A 20,323-nucleotide genomic window follows, 5' to 3' on the forward strand; every position below is an offset into this window, starting at 1 on the left:
TTTGGCTACAGAGCTATCTATGTCTATACCAAATTTACACATTTAGGCATTTTCTCCATCTTCATGTTGCTTGCATACTGCAAATTAAAGATACAGATACAATAGTGTTCGAACTTGGTAGAAATTATTACAAAATGACCACTGTGTTGCGTTTCATGTTTCACTATGTTTTGTTTCATGTACATGAAATGTAATATTTAATTCTACATAAAATATGGCAAAATTACATGTGACAGTGGAATAATAAAATATTTAAAATTAAATTGTAGAAAATGTTATATATTTTAAGTTCTGAATACTGTGCATAGATGATTGCAGTATATTTACATTCTCTGCAAAACTTCCTTTTTAATGATAGGAAGAGAGCATAGATTAATATCCCATGCAGAGTGTGCACCCAAAAAAGATATATGAAAGGTGTGCAGAAATGGCAGTGTTATCCGTGTGTGGGCCAAAAATGTAAAAGAGGGCTCTAAATATTTCCCTTGATCAGTGATATTTGTTTAATTTCTAATATATGAAAAAATTAACAACATAGCTTATTTATAGTCCCAGGAACTTTTGAAACAGAACCAGCACAAAAGCCTTACTGAGCTGCTGGAAATTTTAAATAATTCTTTGTAAATGCCCTGGGTTAATTTAGATCTCTGAAAACACATTAGGAAATTAATCTGTAATGTGAGCTAATTCAAATTTTAATTTGGCAAAAAGAATGATCCAGCCACACAGTTAATGTAAATAGAAGCATAACACAGAGAAATTAATGAGGTTTCCTTTCGTTGAATCTTCAAGGAGGCAGATAATTAGCTTCTTTTGTTATTATTGCAGGAGAATGTGGCATTGTCTCGGAGGTGTAAAATGACTGTGTCTTACTAAGTGATAATGTGTTTCATTTGTCTTTTTCTAATAATTATTTACATTAAACTCTTGTAGGATGAAGTAGCGCAGCCACTGAATCTCTCAGCCCGACCCAAAACTGCTGAACCTGTCAAATCCCCGACGTCACCGACGCAGAGCCTCTTCCCAGCTAGTAAAACCAGTCCAGTGAATGTGCCAAATAAAAGTGGCATCCAGAGCCCTATTGGAGGGACATTGGGAAGAGGATCCTCTTTAGGTAAACCCATAAATGGAAGGGAAATAACTGGTGATTTCAAAAAGGGAAATCTTTTCCCAAGAGGTGCGGTTTCTGAGTGAGATTCTCACCTTGAGAAAGATGAGTGCTTTTAAAAGGAGGGACACAATTAAATAGACACTTGAGGATACATTTTCTGGTTAAAACAAGGAAAACATTAGCAAGGAAAGTTGTTTAATCACTCTTATTGCTAAGGATTTTCACTCCATGCAGTAGTCATATATAATAAGTCCCTACAGGAATACAGCACGTAAGCATACTGTACAAGAAGGATATGTAATTATAGAAATTTTGTGTGAATAATGAAGATTTCCCCCCCTCCCAAAGTTAATTGTGTGTATAGGTACAAGGCTCAATTTTCAAATGTGGCTTCTGGATTAGGCAACAAATGAGTATATGAATGAATACAAGAGCCAGTTTGAATGCCTTACTTGGATTTTAAAACGTGGTGGCCCGTACATGAGCTTAATCCAATGGGATTACTCAGGTGTTTTAAATTAAGCATGTTCTTAAAGTGCTTTGCAGGATTAGGGCCAGAGTGCTGAGCATCTTCAAGGATCGGACCCATGTATATTTAAAGTAAACTGTTCTAGAAGCTCAGGCAAGTAGATAGCTTGACTTGCTTTTCCTTGCCTGGATATGCCTGTTAGTCTTACTCAGAATAGTGTTCCTAAAGAAATATAATCTTCCATCATTTAAAGTTTCAGCATCCCATGAACCAGTGGTGTTCTAGATATGCAATATCCTTGCACCAAGATCTTAATCTGAATATGCTGACATTTTTTTTGATGGTAGAAAGATAGGAGGGTTTCTGTTCAGACAGTTCAAATCTCTTTATTATTTGTTGCTCACAAATGTTCATATTTCCAGGTTTTGTACATTCAAATGTTTGTGGATAGGGAATTTTTGACCCATATGCAAGATTCACAAATGAAAAATTTGTTTTCGGTGAAGGTAGTTTATAAAGGTTAGATCATCCAGTCAAGGAACAGAATTCTCATAAGTTAACTGTGGACTGAATATTTACGACAAACTGGTTGTTCACAATCCATACCTCAGATATACTTGTAAAATACACTTGTAAAATATAAACAAATTTGTAAAAGTTATGATGTGTTCCATACAACTTCACAATCCCATGGGGAATGTTTCCTGAAATATAGTTTCTGCAGCTTCCTAGATGTCATTTGGTCTTTCTGTCATGTTATTTCTAAGTGGCCCTACTATTGTTGTATCTAACCCTACAGAACAGCAGGTAAGTTTGAAGCCAGACTACTAATGGCATTTTTAGAGACAGGCAGAGAACAAAAGTGGCAGAGGATGAGGATATTTTCAATTAAAAGTTAAACTACAAAAACGTTGTATGCTTTCTTCCCCAGTCTAAAAGTAGAAGCGGGACTATGACGATATGTGGTAAAATGTTCAGTTTCTCTCAGCAGACTTAGGAGCTTGTGTGCCATTTTCAAAATTACTTGGGGCCATTTTTTTTTAAAACCAATGGGACTTTGGCACCTGTGGGTATGTGTATACTGGGGGAAAAAACCCAAAACCTTGTGACAGCAAGTCTCAGAGTTCAGGTCTACAGACTCAGGCTTGTGGGGCATACTACGGTGCTAAACATGGCTGCATACACATTCCAGCTTGGACTGGAGCTCAGGGTCTGAAGCACACCCCACTCCCGGTCAGAACATATATATGACTATTTTTAGTGCCTTAGTGGGAGTCCCACAAGCCCAAGTGTGTAGACCTGGGCACTGAGATTTGCTGCCGCAGGTTGGTTGGTTGGTTGGTTTTTGCAGGGTAGACATACTGCAAGTGACTTATGGAGCTTTTGAAAATTTTACTCGGGGAACATAGATTGTGTTCTATTGTGACACTGTTTTAGGGAGGAGCACCTCAGTTATGCTAAAAACCAGTATGGTGTAATCCCTAAACCTTTGTGTAGGCTACAGTGTAAAATCAATTATTCCTTACTCAAGGTAAAGTCTGAGATGCTAACCCTTTAATTTTTTTAAATCAACGTGCTGTTGGGTCAAATCTTGCATTCTTTACTTAGACAAAATTCTCACTGAAGTCAGTGGAATTCTCTTCTGTGGAAGAATTCTAACATTGTCTCATTTATATATTTTAGATAGATAGATAGATAGATAGTGTAATTAAGTTCACAAGCATAGCAAACTTAGAACATTTAAATAAAGGACAGACATTTTTGCTTGTCATGCAGGATTCCCCAAGAATTCCTAGCTGTAATGTGTGTGTGTGTGTTTACACACATCTCTGAATTGTGTAGTGTACATTCACATGCAGCAACAACAGGTGGATCAAGTTAAAGCTTCACCACAGCAGCCTAAAACTACCAGTCACTGAATAATTGCTGTCTTTTGGTCTAAAATTAGAAAGCCTTATCCACAGTACTAATTTTTACCTACAATAAAATGCCTTTTACGGAGGAACGATAGTTTGTTTAAGGCTTGAAGTTTTTTTTTTCAATCTCTACTACATGTAACAGAAAGAAAAGAAATATTTTTTCTCAGTTATTCACAGCTTTGAGCTCCTGTTAAGGTGATAACTTGCCTACCACCACACACTAACTGCTGTATGCAATTTATGGATTTCAAAGCGCTGTACAGAGAGTGACATTTATCCCTTAACAAAGAAACATGTCTATTTCAATAGGCAACTGAGCAGGCTTACCTCCTATTTGTTTTTCTCTCTTGTCATTTCAAAGATTTCTCATTTGGGTCCAAGTCCAGCAAAGTATTAAGCACTTGCTTAACTTTAAGCATATGAGTGGTCTCATTGAGGTCAGTGCTTGTTCGCTGGGCTATGTTGTGTACTGAATAGACACATTTGTAATGGCACAAAGAAGGTCCACTCTTATATGTAAGTACTGCATGTTAATTCAACCATCTAATGCAGTTGTTTTCAGGTAGCCACAGACTATGCCTAATATTTCCAAAAGCACCTCCATTCCAAATATTTTAGGGTCTGCAAATGAAAAAATGTTGAAAACCACTGGTCTAAAAAAAGATGATCATTACTACTACGACAGAGATTAATCAGGTGCCACTCTGACAGGATGAAAGCTGACTGCATAGCCAAGAATCTAATCTGAATCGTTGACTTAATTAGGTGTGTTCTGTATTTGTAGATATCCTTTCCAGTCTTAACTCACCTGCCCTATTTGGGGACCAGGACACAGTCATGAAAGCCATACAGGAGGCTCGAAAGATGAGAGAGCAGATCCAGAGGGAGCAGCAGCAGCAGCCGCCGCCTCATGGTGTTGATGTAAAACTGCCCTCCATGAATACCATGGGTCTAAACAACTGCAGGAATGAAAAGGTATGCATAAATATTACTGAAGCAGATGCATATGCAACATTTCCTGTGTATATTCTTAATCTGACATCAAAATCTGAGAATCTCTGAATCTGTATTTAGCAAATTAACTGGTTAGAATAACAAATTAACTGGTTGGAATTAAGGTTGTGAATGGCCATTAGATTGAGTTGTGCTTTGAAGATGATAGTGTCGGTTAAAATGACTGTGTTAAAGAGGGTTTTAGTGTGTTCGTGTTGTTGAGTATTGTGATGGTATAACGTATACAAATGTGTTTATAGTTTACAAGTAGAAACCAGGAGGATGCAGTACAAAAGGATGGACAAAGGGAAAGCATTGCATTGAGTACGACAGCATTTAGTCAGGCATGAGGCTTCACAAGCAATGAGGCTTCACAAGATCTGCAGAAGGGTCAGGAGGGATGCCCCAATCCTATTCACTTTGGGAGGTGCACAAAAGAAGAGTTCTCCAGAATTTAGGAAAACTTCAGGAGGACAACCCCTCTCTATGGACTTGCAAGGTCTCAGAGATCTGCTCCAGGAGCGGATCGCTCTTACATAGCTGAACTGGCGAATCACTGAATCATGTAATTGGCTGAGCTGTAGGGCAGCCCTTTTGATGAAGAATGCTTTCTCAGTTGTCTTCCCAAGAGTGACTTATCCTGCAAAAATAATCACATAAACTATTTCCCACCAAAAGTAATTGACACAAAATCGGTTGTATGCCACTATGTTAGCTGTAAATTTCATTTAACCAGAAATGGGAAAATATTCTGGAGGAAACATTGTGGCATAAACAGAAACAGTTATGACTCAATTATTAATTTACACACAGTTAACATATTAATACATTTAAAAAGCAGCCCATGTTTTATATTTTGGAATTTCTTTGCTGGAAAACTCAAAATTTTTTTTTAGAAAGGTAGGTTTTAATGGTTCTAACTCATAAATGAAATACAAAATTTACCTGGAAATTCTCAAAATACTCATACAATATTCAGAGGGTCAGTGCTGTGTGTTTGAGTTATATTAAACTGTTTATATCTAAAAAAGAGACTTAATCCCTTTTTAAGTGTAAATCTCAACACAACAGTAACTATATATAAAGCCTCCATAATATTTTGCTTATATGATGATCTTATCTAAACACACAAGAGATCCATCAGTGAACCAGGAGACCACAGCAGAAAGGGAGTGAAACATTGTAAACAGCACTGTTGAAGACAAGATGTCTTTTAATCTATTTTAAATTTAAAATTTATTTAAAATCTAAATAATTTTATATTTTAACTTAATAAGATCTCTACATTACCCAAAACAGCAAGGGAAAGGGTCAGTGCCTGCTAAAGGGATTTCTTTAGCATCTTTCCCCATAGGATAAGTTCAGAGCCTAATAAATATTTATTTCTATTAGGTTTGGTTTAAATGACAGCATTTTAAAATTCATTTAATACAGATTAATGTTATTAAAGAAATCTGTAACAGGGAAATTAAATGACTGATAATTAAATAACTGATCCAGCAGTCCTTATTCAGGCAAAATTCTAATTAAAGTCAATTGGAATCCTAATTGAGTCCAAACTATAAGATTGGACAAAAAAAAGTCACACCTGCTATGCTTTTTTTTTTATTGAAATGTACTTTACAAATGAATCCCATAAGTGTCATTGGATCAATATTTGAAAATATTTAAAATACAAAAAGGAAGGGTAAAGTGATTCTTAATTTTTTTTTCTACTTTGTAAAATGATTGTGTATAAAAGGCACCTACTTGCTCTACTAAATCTGCTCCTGGGGTGATTTCAGGACCTTACCAGCTTCCTGTATTGACTAAAATAACTTTTATTTCCTCTTACATCTCTTAGCAGAGCCATTAAAACTTTGGGAGAATGAGCTGGAATCTCTTCCTTCATGTGTATTGTCAACAGCATTGTTAACTAAGTTTAAATCACAGAATCTTTATTGATGAAGCATAAGTTGAACGAACCCAGGTTGAGTTTGCATGGCTGCCCATTAGAAAAATTATCTCTATGCTTCTAAACTGATCAGAGCACATGTGGAAGTCATGGAAACCCTGGAGCCCACAATGCTGTTTTTACACAGAGACTTTTCAGAGTTAAATGTGCTGTTTAAAGCTCTGACAACAAAATTACAGCAAGGAGATTTATCATGAAAACACTGTCATCCTGTTGTTTTTATTTATTATAGCATAAGCCACAGAGTGAAGCAATAAGACCAGACAAAAATTGTACTGGGATATTACTACCACACCTCTGATATGTTGTTAGTCCCTTCGCTTTGTACCACAACCATAAAGTACTGCAGATATTCAAATACAATGGGATAGAAATTGGTCTTTAAAATTATGGTATTTCTCCACTGTTCACGCCCCCAAAATAATGAAAAAAATTGCATTTTTAAGAGTAGTAAATCTTATGGAAGAAGTGTACATACTTTGTATAAAATGTAAAATAGATGTATACATTACATTTAGAACAAAAAAACCATATTTTTGTTCAAATATTATTTCAGAAAACTGTGTTTTTCCACTCTGGATATTTATAAGCACTCCCTTTTCATTATTTCTGTTTGGATGAGAATTTCCTTTTACTTAATCTTTTATGTTAAAAACTATTCTTTACCTGTGGCACAGAGTGAAGATTTTTCAGCAGGCCCTTGAAATCATAGCTACTTTTTTGGATTTGCTTCTCCTAAAAGGATCAGGTCCTTATGTTCATCTTTTAGAGCCACATTTTTAAAAATAGCCTCCAGATAACTAGACGTTGCTCATGTGAATGAATAACAAGAGTCTAACCTCAGAAAAAGATGACAAGCTAATTGCCTGCACCTTGGACTTAAAAAAAGTGATTGAGTTTTGGTCAGTTACTGGTCCTTGAGTTCAGAGAACTGGTAACAGTTTGTTGTGTAAATGATTATGCTTACAACATTATGCACACAACTTCAAAGCCTGGATTGATGCCTTTTTGAAAATGTCATTTTAAGGCCCCAAATGCTTTTGTATTGGTTATAAACATATATTTGAAAATTGCCCCATTGCCATTTAAAAAACCCAGAAAGCTTTAGAGTGCTCACAGGGTCTTGGTCATTAGAAAGAGCAAAACAAATTGATGACAGTGAGCTGGAATGTTGCATTTTTATGATTCTCCTGAGAGTTGTGGGTAAGCTACAGTTTTAAATTGACACCATTCTATGTGCATAGAGATTTATAGAGCTTAAAGCGTAAACTGGTTATTAGCAAAGTCAAACTTCTCGACCTTACCTGCTGCTGTTCAACTGTAGGCCAACATCATGGAAGGAAGAGAGAACAGCATTAGTGCTTTTATGGGAGAAGTGGAAGGGGAGCTGACCCAGTTCAGGAAACTGCTGGGAAAGTGGAGGGATCCAGAAGAGTTCAGAAATGGCCTCACAAAACATCTTTTGTGTGGGTGGACTAACAGCAGAAGTGATACAGAGGTTGGCTCTGTTTGGGGGGAATAGCTCTTTTCCAGGCAAGACATGTTCATCTTTAAAAGAAATTTGTAAATTAAGGTACTTTAACAAAACGTGCATTATTGGAATTAGTCCTATTTAGTTTAGTATTTAAACCCAGGATAATTGACTAAATGTTGACTAATGGTTCGATCTGACAATATTCTAAATGACCCCAAAAGATGCTGTATTGTCTATTTTGTTTATATTTAAAAGGCCAAATTCAAGTTTGGCCAGTATACAAGCAGAAGCATGAGTTATCTGCAGTGGATAGAGGTATAGGGATGCAGGTTGCAGAACATACATTGTAAATATTACACATTATATCTTCTGCACCCTGTCACAGGAAGCTATCTTCTACATCCTTACAGAAAACCTAAGAAGTGACCTCATCAAGCCTTTAGAGGAACCAGAATCTTGCATAATACATCTATACCATATGCCCCCCTCCCCACCACTTGTAGGCATAAGCATATGTGCAGTTGGAAACCAAAATTAGGCCCAAAAATGTATGACATGATTTGCTCACTCCTTTCATGAACTTCAATAGGAGCTGCAGATTCTCAGCCCCTCTGAAAAGCAGTCCATAAATCCTTAGACAACTGTGGAGACCTATAAATGTTTTTTATGTTACCCCTATTTCAAATGAAAAAAAGATTAAACCCACTTCATTTATCCTAATGTAGACATAATGGCTTGTATGCAAAATATAGTCTGGACTTGTTTAAAATATGCATTGTTTACCCTTGGAGTTGTTTACAGTCTATTGGTCAAAACCATATTTAGGCACTTGGATTTGACTTGATAAGCCATAACGGCCCCTTTGGAAGTGTTACGGTCTGCTGTAATGCAGAGTATTTAGGGACTGTTAAATATATGGATTATTGACACAATAGAGTGTAACAGCTCCTCTGGAGTTGTTACGCTCCATCATTTACATGTGGCCACTGCCCATGTGCACAAAGTTTGCCTGATAGAAACACTTCAGGAAGGTTGTGTAGAAAAACGTTACCATTCACACACAGTTATTTTTTTTCCTAAATGAGAAAAATCCCATCACCTTATTATTTTCCCTAAATACCAAGAGCCCTGCAAATCCACGGCTATCTGCTTTATATATCTGCAGACCATTTTTGCAGATTGATACGGATCCAAATTTTATATTTAAAGCCTTGCAAATCTGCAGATATCTGCGGATCAGTTTTGCTGATTGGATGCGGATACAAATTTTGTATCCGAGCAGGCCTCTATAAATACCCAAAGTACACCACCATATTATCAATTAATTCTTTGATCAATGTTGTTATTATAGCCATAATAATTGTAATGGCATAGTGAGTTCATACATCTTTTCTGTTCAAGCACTATGTGGTTCAAAGGCCAGCACCAAGCTTTCTCTGCTCCCAGTTATTCTCTGAACTCAATGACTAATAATTGACTAGGAGAACTCGGAACAATATTTTTTTCAGACCAAGCTGCAGGCAATCAGTGTCTCATCTTTTACTAGAATTAGTTATGACTGTCCCTAATTTCCAAACATAAGACATGGAAATAATAGTCTAAGGAAACAGTCATTTTATAGACTTTCATGAACAATCATGAATCATAAACACTTAGTTCAGCTCTGCAAGAATTTACCTATTCTATTATGCTTTGGGATTTTAACAAAAAACTTCTTAATAAAGTTTTCTCTCCTTTTTTGTGTTAATTTCTGATAGAAGAATCTTTAATTATAAATAAAAGACCAATATTCATATTTTGGGCCACTGAAGAAGAGGCAGCAAAGGTTATGGGCGTGAACAATTACAGACCTCTCTGCTTGCTCTTAACTCCATTTGTACCTCCAAGGTATATACTTTACAACCAGGTTAACAAATCAATAGTACTATCTAGCACAAATGACCAGTTTTTACAAAATGGTTTTTATTGTGGTAGTGCTTAGAGGACCCCATGACGGATCAGAGTCCTATTGTGCCAGGTGCTAAACAGGCAGATGCTCCACGGAGCTTGTTGTCTAAGTAGGCTGCTAAAAGGTTAAACAAAATTCTCTCTTTGGAACATCTCTGGAAGAGAGAGAAGACACATACTCATGCCATTGTAAAGACTTAGGGAATTTACCATAGCCATAGGGACAGCTGTGTTCTGTGTGTCCTTGAAGGGTGGTAGGATATTACGTCCTTTGGTAATCCTGGTGCTCAGTAGGTAAGAAGCTTATTTCACAAAGAAGCCCAGCAACTGGCAGGAGTCCTACTCCTCTCTATGGGATTTTTGGGCCATAGAAGGCACCACACACATATTGTTTATCATGCTGTATTTTTATCTCAGTTAAATGATTATGGCTGAGGTAGATACCTCTGAATGGTTAAAAATGAAAATCCCAGCAGTGATCTTCACTGTATTGCCACAATGGGACTTGAAATATTTTGTGGATTTGTCCATTTTAATAAGCTGTTTATTACTCCAAATAATATCTGTAAACCAGAATTTTGAAAAGTGAGTGCTTAAAGTCCGGTTTCTAAATCCATATTCAGGCACCTGAATATAAGTGGCCTGGGCACCCAGTGTCTCCAGCTGAAGCTATTGTGTGCTCAGCACTTTTGAAATTCACTCCCCTTTTTTACGTGTATGAATATGCGTTTAGGAGCCTAACTTGAGACGTCCAACGTTAGAAATCTTGGCCCTACTGTAAGTTGTTATAAAATAGCATTTACAACTGCAGTATTTCCATTTGCAATTTTAAGTGTCAGTGTTTTATCCTGTCTACTTGAAAAAATGTTCATAAATTCACAAAATTCCTTAGTAATGTAGAAAGCAAAATAGTGACTCAAGGTAAAAATTTTCAGAAGCGGTCGAGTGACTAGATGCTGAAGTCGCACTGAAAATGCTTTTGAATATTTTATCCCTGGGCACTAAAGTAGTATGTGTCCAAGAGGCAGTAATACATTTTTCTGTAAAATACAGCAGATTTGCATCCTTCCCTCATACATTTAAGAAATATCAGACTATCAACTGATGTAATACTGCCCCCTTTTATTAGGACTGAAAAACATGCTGGACTTTATATACTTAGCATTGCAGCTTGAGGAATTTTATTTTATTTATACAATTGATTGAGAGATTGATTGTTGCATGACAGGCTAAGATTAGTCATGAGATCAGTATTACTCTACAACAATAAGTGAGAGGAGCATTGTGATCACGTTGTTCAGGAGGGTAGGTGCATGTTTTAGACTTAGCTTCCCATGCAACATATTATACCACACAGGTTTCTTGTCATTCTTCTGAGGTGCCCAGGGTACTGGTGAACTGGGATGGTTGCTGTTACGTGCATTATCATGTTCACTTGCAGTGGCTTTCTAAATCAGGCCATTCCTAGGATAACAATAGGCCACAGTGTTTGTTTTTTTGTTTTTTAAGGCCTATTCAGGAATTAGATTTGTCTTTGAATCGCTAAATGATTACAATGTTACTCACACACGCAGAAGTGCGATGATGAATTTATTTGATGCAAATAGAACTTTGTCATGCAGAAATTAAAAATGGAGCATCTTGCAGAAAGGCGATCTCCGAGTCTGTAACAGTCTCTTTTAAAGAGACACATTTCCATCATGGAAAACAAGTCAGCAAAATTTGACTTTCAGGAAAAATGTGCTTGAATCTACACCAATAGGAATGGTTATAGGAATTTACATTATAAGAAACACAGTCTGTGTTTAGGGAAAGATTTTACTTCACCTCTGTGTGTGTATCCAGTGTGGGAGGTAGTGCAAGGTGTGGATATATACACAGGGACATTCAGAGTTCTGGCACTCAGGGTTTATAATGGTTGTGTAAGGCCATTCCTGTTGCTGGCATTAGCCTCTCCAAAGGAGGAGGAGTGTTGTGGGAGCACAGTTTCACCCTCTTTTCTTTGGCCAGCAGCGCCACAGTGGATGGGTGCAGAGGGTGGTAGCTACTGAACTCTAATCAAGGGTGGCTCCAAAAAAGCATATCAAAATCAGGAAAGGCAATGCTAAAGCTGCATGTGAAACCTTAAGTTTGCCCCTAAGTACATGTTGTTGTGACACAGTCTTTCATTGTTTATATGCTTAAATAATACAATATATACTTAACGTTCATTTTCCCCCCTAAACCTCAGATACATTTGTGTAGCTTCATGTATGCTATTTTGAATATGCCAGACAGGGTACATGAAAATCATTTATATGAAACACAGTAAAATATTCTTATACCATTTGAGTATTACAATGTGAAAAAATAGTGAAAATTACATGACACATATATAGATCACCAAAATTTGCAGCTGTTAACTTTGTACTTAAGTACCACAGACTCTGAATTGCACCTATGGAAGGATTTGTTGTGCATCCCTTAGCATCTAAGTTAGCCTTGTGGTTAATTGCCTCATTCCCTGAATTGGTCTTTAGAAAGTTGGTGGTGTGCATTTGTGCTCAGATCAATTAGATTTGTAGTTCACTGCCTAATCCCCAAAATTACACCTAAGGAAGATTATTTTAAAAGAAAATATATAGTACTTGGCTGTTGGCTCAATTATTAAATACATATACCTTAGAGGGAAGAGAATGTAACTTATGGAAAGTCTAGGTCAGCAAAGATATGTCAAACCATTATAACAGTAAAAATAGTGTATGTATGTAAGACAAGAATGCACAGTGCACAGAATCTGCATGATATAATACTGTATTATATAAGAAACAGTATATGAACCTGTACAGTATTAACCTTAGGTAAAATTGTCAAGTTTTTAGCAGCTACCAGTTTGCACAAATCAACATTCAAATATAAATTATTATATTCGGAAATGAAGCAAACTTGATTTTTTGCCTTTAATTGCCAGTTTTTGCATTTGAATATAGTACTTGAAATTGTTTGCCCATTATGGTATGTCGGGATGATGGCAGAACATAACCAAGAAGTTATTTTTATTTCTGATGCCAGGCCTACCTGAAGGGCTGCCAGGTTTAAGACCTCATTTGTAATAGTTTAAGAGGATTTTTTGCCCCTTTATGATATCTGTTTTCCAGCACAAGTGCAATGCAGAATCTACTCACATGGGGTATTTCCTTTGGAAAGGATAAAAAGCATTCTTCTATGTATACCATGGCTCTTAAATCTGGGAGTAGAAACAAATCCAAAAGGGCAGAGTTTGATGAAAGTGAATATTGAAAAATCAGCATATTTAGTTAAATCAGCATGGGCAGTTTTTCCCCAAGGAAGGTGTGGTACATTGTTCAGCCATTGTGGCGAGTGCCATTGCCTCGATCATAATAATATAATCATCATATATTCTCACATGCAGCCTGTTTACAAAGCTGTTCAAGAGAGTTTCCAGACATATATCCAAACCTACTCCAGGTTTTGTTTTGCTTATCCACATTTTATAAGGTAAAACTTTTCCCTCTCTCACTAGCTCATCTAAGAGCTTTAGAATACATACACACATTCTTTCACATTTATGTCCAACCACAGACATCCACCGGCAAGCAATTCATACTACCATTCATCTCCATGCCCTCCCCATACATTCCTTTAGGTAAACACAACTGGGCCAAATTTCTTCCTAGAGTAATTCCATTGACTGCAGTGACTGATTAAGTACAACAGGGATGAGTTTGGATTACCCCATCTGATACCTAACTACTTCCTAAACTCAAGATTCCTCTAAATTCTCAAGGTGTATTTATAGCGAGATTAATTGAAATCACATTCTCCATTGTTGTAGTTTGCTTACTCCACTGCCTATTTCTGGGCAGAATCCCAGGTCTATGCTATCTTAGACATTTTGGTTTAAATAAAGAAATAAATTTCAGCAGGTTAAATTGTCACTTCCTGCATGTTGTGAAAAGAATTAGGTGACCAGTTACACAATATGAACAATATGACTAGACAAAGAAAGTGAATAACTCATGAAAAACCCATAGGCTGGAATGTTTCCCTTGAGTGTTTGAACAAATATAAGTTACCAGTACATTTGTAATAATCAAAGTCTGTTTACTAGTAGTTTGCAAACATATAAAGGAGCAAGTTCGTTGGAAAAAATAGTTAGTCTATCTCTAGTCATATGATATTAACTCCATAAACAAGCCTATCACAATGGAAATGTGTATCAGGAAGATAAATAATCTTCAACATCAGATTATTTATGTTAAAACCATTTTCAAACATAGTCTGTTTCTGTAGCACTATTTAAAACCTAAAGAATGTCAAACCTGAAATTGCCCAGCTTACATCCTGAAAATCTACAGACAACCAGAATTTTATTGTGAGGCCCGTGTTGCAAATGCTTCTAGAAGAAAGACTGGCAAAACATTTCAAATTCCTGATCTTCAGTTGCTGATCTTCATTGACTGAGGGGGGAGCATTGAGATGGCGATTTGGAAAGCTCTCCTTCCTCCCCCCCCCCCCCAATCCCAAAGTGATTTAATAAACAGCAGTGAAGGGGAGTGGACACTTGTGTCTAAGATTAAGCCTGTATTGACCATGAGGCTGTGCATTTTTTTTCGACGTCACTTCCCAGAGGACTTCTTGAGCTGGATAGGAACCCTATCGCTCATTTGTATCATCACAACAACCTCCCTGAGACGGCCACTATTACCCACCTCCTACTTTTCTTTTTTTTATAAATTGTTGTTTAGTGCAGCAGACATTTACATGCTTATTCCCTTTTATTTCTAAAGTGCAGGAACACTGTTTGCTGTATTTCAGATGCCAGTGCGGATAGATGCCATCACTGGAAGGATATGCATTAGAACTGTAGACACAGTGAGTCACTGAGACATCATGTACTGTATAAATTCCTGTTCTCTCAAGAGTTTAGCAGGTTGCCAAAATATATTCAGTTGCCAGCTCCTTGCCAGAATTCTGTTCCTAGCCTGATGCCAATCAGTCTTTTTGGATTTTCATGAATAAGATTAGGCTGGCTTGATACATTCCTCCTCCCAAGGGATTTTCCTTTATCAAGGGATTACCTGCTTGTCATTCTTTGCATACATCCCATGTTTTATTCTTCGGTAGAAGCAACCAGATCACACTACATCATTGCTGCTAAACATCTTATTAATGAAGTACCTGTGAACTCCTCCCGTCCTCTCAAAAAACTCAAAGCTCCAAATACGGGCAATATATTGTCCTGAACGGTTTTATTTCCTTTTCTGTTTTTTTATTTTACTTCCTAGGGAAATGGAGGCCAGTTATATTTAATACACTCTTCATTTCTGAAAGAAACTGCTCAGACAAATACTTTCTTAAAAAACGAACGCTCATATTTTATTCAGAGTGGTTTGTCTACAATATATAGAGTGGGGCATGCGAACCACTTCCCAACCAAAAAAAAATGTCCTGCCATGCCTCATTGTATTTTTATTGCTGTAGCTTATCAATATATACCACATGTTGTGTGCATAAAAAAGATGAGTTGCAGGATGAGGAATTTAAAATAACTGCGTGCATTAGTTTGAAAGGGAAGAAGAGTTTTGAGGCAGATGGGTCATTTGCTCAGTTTATCAAGCCATTTCCCTTTGTCTCTGTCCATACTTCCTTTCGACAGCTACCTGGAAGTGTCTCGTTGGGATCTGCAGAATCTAGTTTACAAAAAGAAAATACCCCAGTACTTCTGTTCCGAACAGCACTTAAGCACGTGCCGTTCAGTATGGGGAGGAGCTTGCGCATGTGTTTGTGTGCTTTCCTACATCAGGGCCTGTGTTAGTACCTCACTCTCCTACTACTATGAGAATGCCCCTTTCATAGCATTAGGAACCACCTTGGCATCTGACTTGCAGAACTTGCAGTTTTGATAGATGTACAATGGTTTAGGTCTATCAAAGGCTATTAGAGACATCATACGTCTTAGGTATTAGCCAAGATGGTCAGGGATCCAATCCCATCCTTTGGGTGCCCCTACGCCTCCAGCTGCCAGAAGCTGGGACAGAACGACAGGAAAAGGATCACTTGAAATTGTTCTGCTCTGTTCACTGCCTCTAAATCATCTAGCACTGGCCGCTGTCAGAATACAGGACGCTGGGCTAGATGGACCATTGGTCTGACTCAATATGGCCATTCTTATGTAACATTAAAGTGGAACTCTTTACCTTACTGTAATATTGACCTCATTGTGACAAGCTGGAATGTTTTTCTGTCCCTAGAATGCATTGAACTGACACTATATTGCAATCTAGGAATACACTGTGCTTTTGCCATCACTGTCTATCTCCTCTGCTGCTCACCCCTGCTGTGTTTTTGCGGGGACTTTTCTAAATGTTGTCTCAGCAACAACGTAAATCTCATCACATTGCTGTTGTGTGTGAGATCTCCATTAATTAATAACATAGCTCACAATTTCCAAGGTAGAATTTGTTTTTAAAACATACATGATACAAAGAGATTTTTAAAAAAATGTTTCTGCTATACTGTATGTGTGCTTCATATATTGTGGCATTCTGACCGGCTTTAAATCTGCCTCAGTCTGAGGATACAGTTAAGCTGTATGCCAAATGTTTTTCTAAATAATATGCACAATTTATATCTTGTTGTTTTTGTTTGTGTGAGGTGACAGATGGGTGGGGAGTAGGGGAAATGAAAAGGAAGTAAAAACTGCATTACAAGTAAATCAGGCTCGTTATTATTGTTTAACATTGATATTGTGGTAGTAACTAAAGGGCCCAATTAGGATCAGGGCCTCATTGTGCAGCTTCTGAGCAGTGCAAAGGTAGATGTGGTTCCTCCCCTTGCTATCCCATTTAAGACAAGACACAAAGAAATAAGCATAATAAACAATAGGAATGGAGGAGGAGAGTAACAATACCAAGATCACCTGGTTAGATAGGCTAGCAATGTTCACAACTTGATAGTTCTTGAATTATTTAGGGTATGTGGATAGGCGTGCCCAGCACATTTCATTAGGGTGCACCCAGGGAATTTTATTTTTTAATTTTTTTTAAAGGCGAACATTTATTGAATACTCAGTCATAAAGAAAAGGAGTACTTGTGGCACCTTAGAGACTAACAAATTTATTTGAGCATAAGCTTTCATGAGCTACAGCTCACTTCATCGGCTACAATGTAGCTCACAAAAGCTTATGCTCAAATATATTTGTTAGTCTCTAAGGTGCCACAAGTACTCCTTTTCTTTTTGCGAATACAGACTAACACGGCTGCTACTCTGAAATCAGTCTTAAAGGACATTATTTTTGTTCATCAAACAAACTAAAGAAACTAAAACGTAACTAAACTTAATTTTTTTTAAATTAACAACTAAACTTTACTTAAAAATACAAACTTAAAAAATGAGACACAAAATACCAAATTTTTGCTGTAGAGATAACCAGGTGTATACAAAGATACAGTAAATTTTCATGATCTTTATCTTTAACCAGATAATGAGCTAACCCAAATTGACCAGCACAAATTAAGGTTTCTTCATCTTCCTGTCCTAGAGAATGAGACGTCGCTCACCAGGTGTTATGGACTTAAATTCCTCAATCACATCATTGTAATTAACTGACGAAGCCAATTCTTGTTCAATGTACAAAATCATGAGTGAGTCGAGATGCTGTTGGGACATTGTAGTACTTAGTTTGTTTTTTACATGTGCTAGTTTTGAAAAGGCTCTTTCACATGAACAGCCTGTAACAGGTAAGACTGCAAAGCATTGAATAGATTTGTAAAAGGCCTGGAACATGGAAGACCGATCCAATTCCTTTAGCCAATCAAGCCACTCTCTGGTGGTGTTCGTAGTGCTACCTTTAGGAACAGATCCGTCATAACCCCGAAGCAATCCGACTTCAGTTTCCGACTCATCCAAGGACACTTTAAATTTGTTGGCAATGATTCTCATATCGTCCCTGCCAATGTCTAAGCTCAGCAGTTTTCCCATTGCAATCACAATTTTACAAGTCTCCTGTTCAAATCGCTGGTCAATGCTGGTAATCATTGAGTCTACGAGGTAAAATTAAGTTATTCTCTTCTGCTCCTCTTTTGTATCAAAGTGATGCTGGGACTCAAACGCATCATCAATACAAGTGGACATTTTTCTCTTCTTAACTGGGGGAATCGATATATCATTCTCTACACACATTTTCACACTGTCATTGACAATAAATTGAAAATATTCTGGGCCACTTCTCATCGCAGCCAAAGAGTTTACACAAGCTTTTCACCTGTCATTGCAGTAAGTGAGTTGAGATCTGGAGCTTGAAGGGCCTTACTCACTTTTACCACCATCTGCAGAATAGGGTGCATCATGTGAAGGGCAAAGATGAACTTGAATGAATTTAGTTCATGGATAAGGCCCCTGGCTTTTATTTTAGCGTCAGCAAGGCGAGTTATTTTGATAATCTCTTGTAAAGCTTGTAAAATGATGGAGTAGTTTTGTTTTACAGCAACCACTGCTTCTGCTCTGCATGCCCATCTTGTGTTTGACAGGGACTTCAAAGTCTTCAACTGGGATCCTACTTCTTCTGAAATCTTCTCCATTACTACAGAGTCTGAATAACACCAAAAAAATCAAAGACGGTTCTGTTTTGTTTACTTGAAGTGCATGCATCTACTAGGACGAGGTTCAAACAATGAGCATAGCAGTGTACATAGAGTATTTCACTCTTTCTTTCTTTACATTTCATTTGAACTCCCGCAGTACATCCAGACATAGTAGATGCGCCATCAAAACAGACAGACATCACTGATGACCAGTCAATTTTAAGAATGTCAAGGATGTCATTTAACTGGTCAAAAATAGACTGAGCATCAACTGTTAATAGTCTCTGAACAGACACACAATGTTCAACTGGACTATGTTTTTCATTGTCAAAATACCGCATCACAATGGACATCTGTTCATGGTGTCCACAGTCAGTAGTGTCGTCGGCAATTATTGAGACCATTTTTCCATTTAGTGAAGACACAATTTTTTGTTGCACAACATTGTGCAAGGCCACAATTAAATCGTTTTGGATGCGATTACTCAGATAGGTAGCGTTTCGAGGAGATTGTTGCACATGCTTTGTCATTACGGAATCATATTTTTGGAGCATATTGACAAGATTTAGAACTAAACCTTTCTCAAAGCTGTCAGCTTTTTCATTGTGACCCCTGAATGGTCTCCCACCTTTCGCCAAACACAGAACAATGTCAATCAGTCGCTCCATTACGCTTCAGTTATGGCACCGTTCTTCTTGTTGTTTAGACAGGTAAGCCTGCTTGACCTCATCCAACAATACATCAATAGGTTCCCCTTCATTAAAACTTGACCATGAAGAACAGCTCAACACATGAGATTTTGCCAGTTGGTGGTTTTTAAAACATTCATTAGTCCTATGCCAGTTTCTGAATCCCTTATCAAGAAATGCTGGATCAGTGTGACCTTTGTTTGCTGCATCATTAGAGGAGAAGAAACGGCAGTAAAAGCAAAATGCTGCTTCCTTTGATGGGCTATATTCTAACCACCTATACTTTTCATACCAAACGGACTGAAAACTTCTTTGTTTATTCCCTATTTTACTTCTAGGAAACATGCTCAATCTAGGCTGATAAGGTCCTCTAGATAACTGAGACCGGCGTTCTAATCTATTTTTTGGAATATCACAGACTGGGTCATCAGATGGAATGTTTGATGGCTTTGAATAGGAACTACACTGACCTGAACTAAGAGACAAAGTCTGTTTCTGTTGGTCATTACTCAGTTTATTGCATGCACTGGAACTGGTGGCAGCATTATCTTCATGTAAGTTCTTAACCGAGGAGTCCGAGGTATTTGCACTAGTATCAACACATTCATTATAATTCAGTTTGTCTGCTCCTTTTCTTATCTTAACAATGAACCGATCCATATTTTAAAATTAAAAGGGGGTATCATACGATGGAATTAAAACGTAAAGCCACGGGCTTGTTATGCTATTTCAGTAGAGTACATGCGACAAAGATTACGAACACTGTAGACACTGTGCTGGGCATGCCTGATGTGGCTACTTATATAGGTCAAAGAATTTTCTAGAATGGTAGTCGGAGGGGGAGGGGAGGACCAATGGTAATGCAGCGCCGCAGTAGTGGGGACGCATGCTGTGAGCAAACGCGGGCTTTCTATACATTTCTACAACATCTGTGTTATGCAATTTGGCGTTTATTGCATAATACAACGGTTCATACTTTAAAACTAAAAGAGCGTATCTGGCGATTAAATTAAAATGCAAAGCCCCCCTTTTTTGAGATATTAGGGTGTGCCTGGGCATACCCAGCACACCCTGTATGCACAACCGTGGGTATGTGCCCATTCCAGAGCTCAAAATTGAGGTGAATTTGTATCATGTTTGAAGTCCTGGGGCTGAGTTGCCTTCCTGCTTCTGAACACTTC

At 37.5% G+C, this 20,323-nt stretch overlaps 1 protein-coding gene across 32 annotated transcripts in view; it reads left to right on the forward strand.

Annotated features, from left to right (window-relative positions):
* SOX6 (SRY-box transcription factor 6) overlaps positions 1-20,323 on the forward strand; it is a 445,473-nt gene that overhangs the window by 371,461 nt on the left and 53,689 nt on the right. For 26 of the 32 annotated variants that reach the window (XM_073347430.2, XM_073347425.2, XM_073347409.2 and 23 more), the window contains 3 exons: positions 934-1,114; positions 4,284-4,474; positions 14,686-14,742. In XM_073347430.2, coding sequence (XP_073203531.2) covers positions 934-1,114; positions 4,284-4,474; positions 14,686-14,742 — 429 coding nt within the window. The remainder of the gene's footprint in view (positions 1-933; positions 1,115-4,283; positions 4,475-14,685; positions 14,743-20,323) is intronic. The other 6 variants (XM_073347418.2, XM_073347435.2, XM_073347432.2 and 3 more) reach the window with 1 other exon arrangement.

This window comes from Lepidochelys kempii, chromosome 6 (assembly GCF_965140285.1).
Source record: "Lepidochelys kempii isolate rLepKem1 chromosome 6, rLepKem1.hap1, whole genome shotgun sequence".
NCBI classification, from domain to species: domain Eukaryota; kingdom Metazoa; phylum Chordata; order Testudines; family Cheloniidae; genus Lepidochelys; species Lepidochelys kempii.